This window comes from Thalassophryne amazonica, chromosome 3 (assembly GCF_902500255.1).
Source record: "Thalassophryne amazonica chromosome 3, fThaAma1.1, whole genome shotgun sequence".
Taxonomy (NCBI): domain Eukaryota; kingdom Metazoa; phylum Chordata; class Actinopteri; order Batrachoidiformes; family Batrachoididae; genus Thalassophryne; species Thalassophryne amazonica.
Genome location: NC_047105.1, coordinates 1,166,189 through 1,178,662, shown reverse-complemented (window position 1 = coordinate 1,178,662; position 12,474 = coordinate 1,166,189). Strand labels below are relative to the sequence as shown.

At 40.5% G+C, this 12,474-nt stretch overlaps 1 protein-coding gene across 4 annotated transcripts in view; it reads left to right on the top strand.

Annotated features, from left to right (window-relative positions):
• Positions 1-12,474, top strand: part of ube2c (ubiquitin-conjugating enzyme E2C) — a 120,805-nt gene that overhangs the window by 103,926 nt on the left and 4,405 nt on the right. For all 4 annotated transcript variants that reach the window (XM_034164358.1, XM_034164366.1, XM_034164339.1 and 1 more), the window contains exons 5-6: positions 3,290-3,494; positions 5,033-5,092. In XM_034164358.1, the coding sequence (XP_034020249.1) occupies positions 3,290-3,494; positions 5,033-5,092 (265 nt within the window). The remainder of the gene's footprint in view (positions 1-3,289; positions 3,495-5,032; positions 5,093-12,474) is intronic.

Below are 12,474 nucleotides of genomic sequence, written 5' to 3'. Positions count from 1 at the left end.
TGTCACTTTAAGGACTTCCCACGGTGCGGGACGTTGCGCAGCGCTCCCAGGCGCCATCGTCAGCCTGTTCAAGCTGAAAACCTCCACATTTCAGGCTCTATTGATCCAGGACGTCGTGAGAGAACAGAGAAGTTTCAGAAGAAGTCGGTTTCAGCATTTTATCCAGATATTCCACTGTTAAAGGAGATTTTTTTAATGAAAGACGTGCGGACGGGTCCGCGCGTCGGGACGCAGCCGGCAAGGTGCGGCGGCACAGGAAAAACACCTCCGTGTTGATAACCATTTGTAAAATCCAGGCGGCTTTTGATGGCTTTCAGTGGAGTGAGTATATGAGAAATTGTTTAACAGCTGGACATGTTCCAACTTGTCCTTAAGGCTTCCAACAGAGGTGTTTTTCCTGTGGCGGAGCGTCGCGGACGCTGCAATCCGCCCGCACGTCTTTCATTAAAAAAATCTCCTTTAACAGTGGAATATCCAGATAAAATGCTGACACCGACTTCTGAAACTTCTCTGTTCTCTCACAACGTCCTGGATCAATAGAGCCTGAAATGTGGAGGTTTTCAGCTTGAACAGGCTGACGACGGCGCCTGGGAGCGCTGCGTCACGTCTCGCTCCGTGGGAAGTCCTTAAAGCGACAGAATCACCTCAAAATCTCTCATCAGCCGTTAAAATTTTCACCGAAAACCAGCTTAATTTTTCGAACCATGTCCACTTCGATGTGCCTCACAGGTTTAGAAAAAATTTTGATCAAACAAAGCGCCAGTCTCTCAGCAACTTCTCAGACAAAGGAATTCCGACGATTGGCTGGATGACTCCTCCCACAAGGAGTGCTCACAGGCGAATGACGTCACCGACAGGTGTGGAAAAACTCATGCATGCGCACGAGGGTTCAAGCATGTCTGACGTAAAAACATATGAATGAAATCCATATAGTTTTTGAAAAAAATAAAAATGACCTATACTTTATTGACAGACCTCGTATGTATGTGTGTATATATATATATATATATATATATATATATATATATATATATATATATATATATAAACCCATAATATATTTCATTTGAACAAGAGCTGAACTTGGACTGATTTTCATTGTCAAACCTGCTTATTAAAGGATAAAACCTGGATGAAAACTTTCTGAATCAGTTTTTCACACTTTCCCGTTTCACAAAGTGAGGCTCTGCATTGAAGATGATCATTTAAGATCATTAAGTTGCTGCGCTGCTTTACTGCTTTAACAAGCATTTAGCAATAAAGTCCACTGTTTACAAATGGTAATGTAATTGTTTTTGAACTGTGCAGTTTATGGATAGTTCAATGAAAACTATTAACTTTTGTTTTCATGTGAAAGAGTGACGCTCTTCCCCCTCGCTCACATGTAATTTGCCATTTTCTTCTCTTCCTCTGAGAAAACTGGGAGCTTTTTGGAAACAGGAGGCCTTTAGACTGTAAAGTAATCCATTAATTTCTGAACGTAATGGCAGCTACACACACAGGAGGAACTGTGGATTATTTAATGAAGGATTTTAATGGAGATTTTCTTTCACTCAAAACTCGAGAGACGCTGCTTTCAGATGTGCACTGCAGTGGAGGGAAAAATCTGAGCTGCCGTTGCACAGTGCTATGGCCTCCTGGAACACTAAAGTCGCTGACTGTTGATCGCTTTTTTCTTTTCTTTTTTATGTACGCATGAAGGCAGAACTTGGTGACCAGTGAGTCACTACATCCAGCGCTGCAAAATTAAACTGTCATATTGGTTTTTGCAGATATAAATGGCCACCAGGTCCACAATCTGACCTAGATCCCGTCATGTAGTCTGGTCCACATCAGAGGATGCCCCCTCTTGCTTTGACCAGGTTTCTGAATGATGGCTCCAGTTGCTCTGGCATCGAAACATTTCAGCCTGGATCCAGCTGATCCCGTTGACTGAAGCACAGTAACAGGGATTCTCCAGTTCTCCATCGCTACGATGGATTTCCGTCAGTTGAGCTGCCAAAAGGCAGGTTTTGTGCTTACCCTGTCCTGAGGCTGGAAACGAGACATAAAATTTACCACATTCAATTTTTGTTCTTTTTTTTTTTTTTTTTTTTAAGGAGTAACATCTTCTTTTTTTTCTCTCCTCGCAGTGAGTCCCTGTGTCTCTCCCTCTGTCTTTGAGTGTAGATGTCTCACAGCAAGCAAAGCGCCGAGTTTTACAAAGATATTTTTAAACTTCTCTTTCAAAGTCTGTTCTGAGTGTCCTCGCTGTGATTAAACTAAAAACACAGCTGCAGACCTGCAAACGTTCTTTATTTATTCTCCCCAAAATCCACCTAAAATCTTTGATGGTTTGATGTAAAATGTGCTCATTACACCTTCCTACATCTTAATCAAGTCGCACTTTCCACATAAATACACAAATTCTTGATTGTTCCTGCACAGAGACTGCAAACCAGGGGCACATCCAGACAGTGTGTCGTTGGGGGGGGGGGCATTCCCTTTACAAGACCCCTTGATTAAAGGTCCATTTTTGAAGACATTTTTCATACTACTTAATAACAACAATAAATAATTTTAATAACTAACATTTTTAAATCACTATTTCTTTGGGCCAAAGCTTTATTGTAGTTCTGGACTGAGTTTAATTGATGAACCATATAAAAATAAGTTTACTTAATTTAACTTTTCTGCATAACTAAAGTGGGATGTGAACCAGTATCTTTTTTTATATAATATCTAAGCTCAGCATTCCTGGGTCTGTCTGGGGTTCTAACTTTAAAATCAGGTCAGTTAGGATGAGGGAAGCCAAAAATATAAAAATGATTACGGCTCTTGTGGTTAATAATCTGATCAAACAAACATGTTGATTGTGATATAAGTTTTGGTTAAAGGCAAAGAAAAGGTGAAAATACAAATACACACATTAAGCAGAACAACTAAACTGAGGGGGGTCAGAGTGAGAAAATGATCATCACAAAATCCTCCAGAATGTATCCCTGGACATAAAAAACAGACCCCCTGCTGACAAAGGTCCACTTTCACTAAAAGAAAAAAAAAAGGATCCCCCCCCAAAAGGCTCTAGAAAAGCTGTCCCATGTTCAGTAGGAGAACAATTTGCTCTTTTCTTAATGGTCTCCTTGTTTGACCTTAAACTCTAGGACGCGATCACAAAAGTGTTTCTATAAAAAGGTCGACGGTGAATAGACTGATTTGACCACCCCGTTCATGTCGTCATGTCTTTTTGGGTAAAAAGCCTCGGAATCGGACTGTGACTAAGTGGATTCTTCATGTCTGTCTGTCTCAGGTGTACGAGGGTCTGAGGTACAAACTGTCTCTGGAGTTCCCCAGTGGGTATCCCTACCAAGCGCCTCGCGTCAGGTTTGTCACGCCGTGCTTCCATCCCAATGTTGATGAGCAGGGCTTCATCTGTCTGGACATCCTGAAGGACAAATGGTCGGCACTGTACGATGTCCGCTCTGTGCTGCTGTCCATCCAGAGCCTGCTGGGAGGTAACGGGACTTGAACTCTGTCCAGGACCTGGGTGGTTTGAATGTTTGTCAGTTGGTCCTCAGCATGTTGTCATGAAGGCTCAGGACAGTGTCCTTAATAGTGTTTTCACTGCACTCAATGGTTCAAAAAAAAAAAAAAAGTCCTTAAAGGTATTCAAAAAAGTCAAAGAAAAATCAGCCTCAAAGCAACAGGTTTTTTTTTTTTTTTTGCCGGCAAAAGGAAGCAAAACTCAGATTCTTCAAGGAACAACAGAACAGCTTCCATTTAATTGGGTTTGCAGTCGCCTTAAATACTGTAAAGTGGGCAGTTTCTGCAGCCCAAGTCTTTCTAAATTATAGCAAATCTCAGAGCAATAAAAACAGCTGTTAATGATTTCATTCTTCAAGAAGTTTCCCGGTGTGGTGGGATCACTTTTTTTGGAAAGTTCAACTCTGAGTCATGGAAATTCACTCTCTTTAAAAAACCAAATGATGATTTTTTTTTTTCATTGGTATGTTTGATTTCTAAATCAATGTTACTTTTTAAAATTGTTTTCTGCAAATGACACCCTGACTTTCAAATGGGAGATTTTCAAGTTGTGATAGAGCAGCACACGCGTGATGACGTCACAACTCTGTCTGGTTAGGGAGACACAGTCTCATTCAACAACTGTCAAGAAACTTTCTCGTGCGTGATTGGAGTTGTGTGGAAGTAGGAATAACCTTTTGAATGCTTGAATAATGATGTCAGTCACACAAAGAAATCAAGTATTAGTGAAAACATGTTCAATGCACCCAGAATGTTGGTATTTTGGTCATTGAACTTTCCTAGTGACAAATCTAAAGCCCCGGTTACACGGCACTAATGAAGGAAGCCAAAAAGAAACAAGAAATCTGAACTTAAGTTGACTTCTGGAGACATCGTCCAGAAGTCAACTTAATCATCGTCATCATCCAGCTTCGATTGGACAGCCACTCCGTGAGGTGCCATGACAAATTGTTCTTTCTAATGACACCAAATACACGAGTGAGAGGCTCACAGACTGAAAGTCTCGGTTTCAAGATGGTGGCGCAGCTTAAATTGTCCATTCTGGCCTCATGTTTTGTTTTTTGTTTTTTAACAAAACATACATTTTGCATACATGTTTTTGTATATGATGTTTGATATCAGGTGTGTTTTTCTAAAACCCAGTCCGTGCAAAAGGAGTACATACTTATCCTTCTAAACCTCTGTTAAATGTTATCGGTAATACACATGACTGTCTTCTGGCATTTGCATATCGTGTTTATCTTTGGTAAACATTGCACCACAATAGAAGAATATCGACGGAGTTCAGCCAGTGTTCCTGCCCACTCTCATTTTTGGTCCTTTGTCAGTGAACTCTGATCCTGATGGCAAACTACGAAACATTACGAACGGAATAGAAAAGATCACCACAAATGCAACAATTGGAGATAAAGTCAGTTAAAAATTTATCTTCTTTGGCTCCGATGCAAAAAATAGAGACAATAAAAACAAACTGATTGTGTTTTGAAACTACTTTTTCCTTCTTCATCAGAACCGAACAATGACAGTCCTCTGAATACGGCCGCCGCGGAACTCTGGGACAACCAGGAAGGTAAGGAACCATTCAGAACCAGAGTTGGCCATGTCGACCTGTTGTGCTGCCTTTGGCAATCCAACAGGACATCATATCTATTTAAACAGTTCTTTTAGTCAGACAGGGAAGATTGTTTTACCTGCTTCTGGCCAACATGCAGAAACAGCTGAAGGTAAAACAGTCTTCCCTGTCTGACTAAAAGAACTGTTTAAATAGTTAACTTAAGAAGACAGTATGAAATTTCACAAAGGACATCATATCTCTGGTGTTTGGGTTCTGACTCAACAGCTCACATATATTTGGTTCTTGATGGCGTCTAGTGGATAAAAATGTTTGTCTGTGACCGGGGACGATGTGCCCGTGTGACCACCTGCAGGTCTTTTGGCTGAGAACATTTAACCTCCTGTGTATGAATGAATAATCTTGTGCCAAAACTTGACAGTATGTGACTTGGACACACCTTACACAGGCTGTAACCTGGTGACACATTGGTGCCTTCTGAGTCTCACTGGGTAACCCGCAATCCAATCCCAGATAAGCGATTAAAGATGAATGGTCCAGTGAGACATCAGCATCAATTTGACCTGCTAACACTTAGCCTAGGCTTGTGTGTCATACATCACTCTGACAAAGTGAGGAACCTTGGGATAATTTTTGATCCTACATTGTCCTTTGACCTCCGTATTAGAAATATTACTAGGACTCCTTTCTTCCACCTGTGAAATATAGTGAAGATTCGTCCCATCCTGTCTATGGCTGATGCTGAGCCCATGAGTCATGTGTTTATCTCTTCTAGATTGGACTACTGCAATGTTCTATTTTCTGGTTTACTGCAGTCCAGCATTAGGGCTCTCCAATTGGTTCAAAATGCTGCAGCCTAGACTTTTGACACGAAGCAGAACGTTTGACCACATTACACCCATTTTGGCGTCTCTTCACTGGCTTCCTGTCCCAGTGAGATCAGAGTTTAAGGTTCTGCTACTAGTCTAAAAAATTATTCATGGACTGGCACCTCCCTACCTAGCTGACCTAAGTAAACCTTACGTACCAGCCCGGGCTTTACGTTCTCAGGGTGCAGGACTACTTTGTGTCTCTAGGGTGAATAAGAAGTCTGTGGGTCACAGAGCTTTCTCTTATCGTGCCCCTGTTCTGTGGAATGATCTCCCTGCTTCAATAAAACAGTCAGATTCTGTAGAGATTTTCAAGTCCAGACTTAAGACGCACTTATTTTCCCTTTCATATGGGAGCATACTGGTACAGTTTTGTTTTACACTTTTTACTCTTTTAATTCATTTTTTTAGCAACACAACAGGCCTCAACCTTATCTATATTCTGTGTGTGTGAGGGAAGGTTAGGGCTAGCGGCCGGCAATCACCTTTGTTATTTTCTCTGTTTCCCTGTTGATTGACTGCTGATGAATTATACCTCAGGTATAGTTTTTTTTTTTCCCAGCCAACTGATTCTTCTCTTTGTTTTCCTCTGTCTGAGGTACAGATGATGTTGCATGGGATTGCAGGATTAATCAGTCTGCAGGGGGCTGGACTGATCGTGAGATATAAGGCCTGACGCAGGTGCTGCATGCTGCAGTCTGGGTTTGAAAATGACACTGTTGCAGGAACAGGCTCACTGACTGTGTGAGGAATGCCGGATGTCCCCTGCCTGTGATGCTGATGCCTGTGTGGACTTCTATTTTTCTTTATATTATTACAGTTGTATGCAAAAGTTTGGGCCCCCCTGATAATTTTTATGATTTTCCTTTATAAATCATTGGTTGTCTGCATCAGAAATTTCATTTAAATATATCATATAGCAGACAAACACACTGATATTTGAGAAGTGAAATGAAGTTTCTGGTATTTACAGAAAGTGTGCAATAATTATTTAAACAAAATTGGGCAGGTGCATAAATTTGGGCACCCTTGTCATTTTATTGATTTGAATATATTTAGCACTAATTATTGGAACACCAAATTGGTTTGGTAAGCTCACTGATCCTTGACCTCCTTACACAGGTGAATCCAATCATGACAAAGGGTATTTAAATCAAATCAAATCAGTTTTATTTATATAGCGCCAAATCACAGCAAACAGTTGCCCCAAGGTGCTTTATATTGTAAGGCAAGGCCATACAATAATTACAGAAAAACCCCAACGATCAAAACGACCCCCTGTGAGCAAGCACTTGGCGACAGTGGGAAGAAAAAACTCCCTTTTAACAGGAAGAAACCTCCAGCAGAACCAGGCTCAGGGAGGGGCAGTCTTCTGCTGGGACTGGTTGGGGCTGAGGGAGAGAACCAGGAAAAAGACATGCTGTGGAGGGGAGCAGAGATCAATCACTAATGATTAAATGCAGAGTGGTGCATACAGAGCAAAAAGAGAAAGAAACAGTGCATCATGGGAACCCCCCAGCAGTCTAAGTCTATAGCAGCATAACTAAGGGATGGTTCAGGGTCACCTGATCCAGCCCTAACTATAAGCTTTAGCAAAAAGGAAAGTTTTAAGCCTAATCTTAAAAGTAGAGAGGGTGTCTGTCTCCCTGATCTGAATTGGGAGCTGGTTCCACAGGAGAGGAGCCTGAAAGCTGAAGGCTCTGCCTCCCATTCTACTCTTACAAACCCTAGGAACTACAAGTAAGCCTGCAGTCTGAGAGCGAAGGACTTTAATCGGAGGTCACTAAAATTAACATTGAATCGGTGTGTAACTTTGCAAAAACAATGTCGGACTCTGTAGTTTTCTCTGGGCCCCTCCCCAATCAGACCGGGAGTGACATGTTTAGCCGCATGTTCTCCTTGAATTGCTGGCTGTCTGAGTGGTGTCCAAAAAATGAGGTGGGCTTCATTGATAATTGGCAAAGCTTCTGGGGAAAACCTGGTCTTGTTAGGAGAGATGGCATCCATCCCACTTTAGAGGGAGCAGCTCTCATTTCTAGAAATCTGGCCAATTTTTTGGGATCCTCCAAACTGTGACTGTCTAGCGTTGGGACCAGGAGGCAGAGCTGTGGTCTTATACACCTCTCTGCAGCTTCTCTCCCCCTGCCATCCCCTCATTACCCCATCCCCGTAGAGACGGTGCCTGCTCCCAGACCACCAATAACTAGCAAAAATGTATTTAAGCATAAAAATTCAAAAAGAAAAAATAATATAGCACCTTCAACTGCACCACAGACTAAAACAGTTAAATGTGGTCTATTAAACATTAGGTCTCTTTCTTCTAAGTCCCTGTTGGTAAATGATATAATAATTGATCAACGTATTGATTTATTCTGCCTAACAGAAACTTGGTTACAGCAGGATGAATATGTTAGTTTAAATGAGTCAACACCCCCGAGTCACACTAACTGTCAGAATGCTCGTAGCACGGGCCGGGGCGGAGGATTAGCAGCAATCTTCCATTCCAGCTTATTAATTAATCAAAAACCTAGACAGAGCTTTAATTCATTTGAAAGCTTGTCTCTTAGTCTTGTCCATCCAAATTGGAAGTCCCAAAAACCAGTTTTATTTGTTATCTATCGTCCACCTGGTCGTTACTGTGAGTTTCTCTGTGAATTTTCAGACCTTTTGTCTGACTTAGTGCTTAGCTCAGATAAGATAATTATAGTGGGCGATTTTAACATCCACACAGATGCTGAGAATGACAGCCTCAACACTGCATTTAATCTATTATTAGACTCTATTGGCTTTGCTCAAAAAGTAAATGAGTCCACCCACCATTTTAATCATATTTTAGATCTTGTTCTGACTTATGGTATGGAAATAGAAGACTTAACAGTATTCCCTGAAAACTCCCTTTTGTCTGATCATTTTTTAATAACATTTACATTTACCCTGATGGACTACCCTGCAGTGGGGAATAAGTTTCATTACACTAGAAGTCTTTCAGAAAGCGCTGTAACTAGGTTTAAGGATATGATTCCTTCTTTATGTTCTCTAATGTCATATACCAACACAGAGCAGAGTAGCTACCTAAACTCTGTAAGGGAGTTAGAGTATCTTGTCAATAGTTTTACATCCTCATTGAAGACAACTTTGGATGCTGTAGCTCCTCTGAAAAAGAGAGCTTTAAATCAGAAGTGTCTGACTCCGTGGTATAACTCACAAACTCGTAGCTTAAAGCAGATAACCCGTAAGTTGGAGAGGAAATGGCGTCTCACTAATTTAGAAGATCTTCACTTAGCCTGGAAAAAGAGTTTGTTGCTCTATAAGAAAGCCCTTCGTGAAGCTAGGACATCTTTCTACTCATCACTAATTGAAGAAAATAAGAACAACCCCAGGTTTCTTTTCAGCACTGTAGCCAGGCTGACAAAGAGTCAGAGCTCTATTGAGCTGAGTATTCCATTAACTTTAACTAGTAATGACTTCATGACTTTCTTTGCTAACAAAATTTTGACTATTAGAGAAAAAATTACTCATAACCATCCCAAAGATGTATCGTTATCTTTGGCTGCTTTCAGTGATGCTGGTATTTGGTTAGACTCTTTCTCTCCGATTGTTCTGTCTGAGTTATTTTCATTAGTTACTAAATCCAAACCATCAACATGCTTATTAGACCCCATTCCTGCCAGGCTGCTCAAGGAAGTCCTACCATTATTTAATGCTTCAATCTTAAATATGATCAATCTATCTTTGTTAGTTGGTTATGTACCACAGGCCTTTAAGGTGGCAGTAATTAAACCATTACTTAAAAAGCCATCACTTGACCCAGCTATCTTAGCTAATTATAGGCCAATCTCCAACCTTCCTTTTCTCTCAAAGATTCTTGAGAGGGTAGTTGTAAAACAGCTAACTGATCACCTGCAGAGGAATGGTCTATTTGAAGAGTTTCAGTCAGGTTTTAGAATTCATCATAGTACAGAAACAGCATTAGTGAAGGTTACAAATGATCTTCTTATGGCTTCGGACAGTGGACTTATCTCTGTGCTTGTTCTGTTGGACCTCAGTGCTGCTTTTGATACTGTTGACCATAAAATTTTATTACAGAGATTAGAGCATGTCATAGGTATTAAAGGCATTGCGCTGCGGTGGTTTGAATCATATTTGTCTAATAGATTACAGTTTGTTCATGTAAATGGGGAATCTTCTTCACAGACTAAAGTTAATTATGGAGTTCCACAAGGTTCTGTGCTAGGACCAATTTTATTCACTTTATACATGCTTCCCTTGGGCAGTATTATTAGACGGTATTGCTTAAATTTTCATTGTTACGCAGATGATACCCAGCTTTATCTATCCATGAAGCCAGAGGATACGCACCAATTAGCTAAACTGCAGGATTGTCTTACAGACATAAAGACATGGATGACCTCTAATTTCCTGCTTTTAAACTCAGATAAAACTGAAGTTATTGTACTTGGCCCCACAAATCTTAGAAGCATGGTGTCTAACCAGATCGTTACTCTGGATGGCATTTCCCTGATCTCTAGTAATGCTGTGAGAAATCTTGGAGTTATTTTTGATCAGGATATGTCATTCAAAGCGCATATTAAACAAATATGTAGGACTGCCTTTTTGCATTTACGCAATATCTCTAAAATCAGAAAGGTCTTGTCTCAGAGTGATGCTGAAAAACTAATTCATGCATTTGTTTCCTCTAGGCTGGACTATTATAATTCATTATTATGAGGTTGTCCTAAAAGTTCCCTAAAAAGCCTTCAGTTGGTTCAGAATGCTGCAGCTAGAGTACTGACGGGGACTAGCAGGAGAGAGCATATCTCACCCGTGTTGGCCTCCCTTCATTGGCTTCCTGTTAATGCTAGAATAGAATTTAAAATTCTTCTTCTTACTTATAAGGTTTTGAATAATCAGGTCCCGTCTTATCTTAGGGACCTCGTAGTACCATATTACCCCATTAGAGCGCTTCGCTCTCAGACTGCGGGCTTACTTGTAGTTCCTAGGGTTTGTAAGAGTAGAATGGGAGGCAGAGCCTTCAGCTTTCAGGCTCCTCTCCTGTGGAACCAGCTCCCAATTCAGATCAGGGAGACAGATACCCTCTCTACTTTTAAGATTAGGCTTAAAACTTTCCTTTTCGCTAAGGCTTATAGTTAGGGCTGGATCGGGTGACCCTGGACCATCCCTTGGTTATGTTGCTTTAGACGTAGACTGTGTTTCATAATTATTGTATGGCCTTGCCTTGCAATGTGGAGCGCCTTGGGGCAACTGTTTGTTGTGATTTGGCGCTATACAAGAAAAAAGTTGATTGATTGATATTGGGGTGATATGGTACTACGAGGTCCCTAAGATAAGATGGGACCTGATTATTCAAAACCTTATAAATAAGAAGAATAATTTTAAATTCTATTCTAGAATTAACAGGAAGCCAATGAAGAGAGGCCAATATGGGTGAGATATGCTCTCTCCTTCTAGTCCCTGTCAGTACTCTAGCTGCAGCATTTTGAATTAACTGAAGGCTTTTCAGGGAACTTTTAGGACAACCTGATAATAATGAATTACAATAGTCCAGCCTAGAGGAAATAAATGCATGAATTAGTTTTTCAGCATCACTCTGAGACAAGACCTTTCTAATTTTAGAGATATTGCACAAATGCAAAAAAGCAGTCCTACATATTTGCTTAATATGCGCTTTGAATGACATATCCTGATCAAAAATGACTCCAAGATTTCTCACAGTATTACTAGAGGTCAGGGTAATGCCATCCAGAGTAAGGATGATTGGTTAGACACCATGTTTCTAAGATTTGTGGGGCCAAGTACAATAACTTCAGTTTTATCTGAGTTTAAAATTAGGAAATTAGAGGTCATCCATGTCTTTATGTCTGTAAGACAATCCTGCATTTTAACTAATTGGTTTGTGTCCTTTGGCTTCATGGATAGATAAAGCTGGGTATCATCTGCGTAACAATGAAAATTTAAGCAATACCGTCTAATAATACTGCCTAAGGGAAGCATGTATAAAGTGAATAAAATTGGTCCTAGCACAGAACCTTGTGGAACTCCATAATTAACCTTAGTCTGTGAAGAAGATTCCCCATTTACATGAAGAAATTGTAATCTATTAGATAAATATGATTCAAACCACCGCAGCGCAGTGCCTTTAATACCTATGGCATGCTCTAATCTCTGTAATAAAATTTTATGGTCAACAGTATCAAAAGCAGCACTGAGGTCTAACAGAACAAGCACAGAGATGAGTCCACTGTCTGAGGCCATACGAAGATCATTTGTAACCAACCAACCACCAACTTTTTTCTTATATAGCGCCAAATCACAACAAACAGTTGCCCCAAGGCGCTAACCTTCACTAATGCTGTTTCTGTACTATGATGAATTCTAAAACCTGACTGAAACTCTTTAAATAGACCATTCCTCTGCAGATGATCAGTTAGCTGTTTTACAACTACCCTTACAAGAATTTTTGAGAGAAAAGGAAGGTTGGAGATTGGTCTA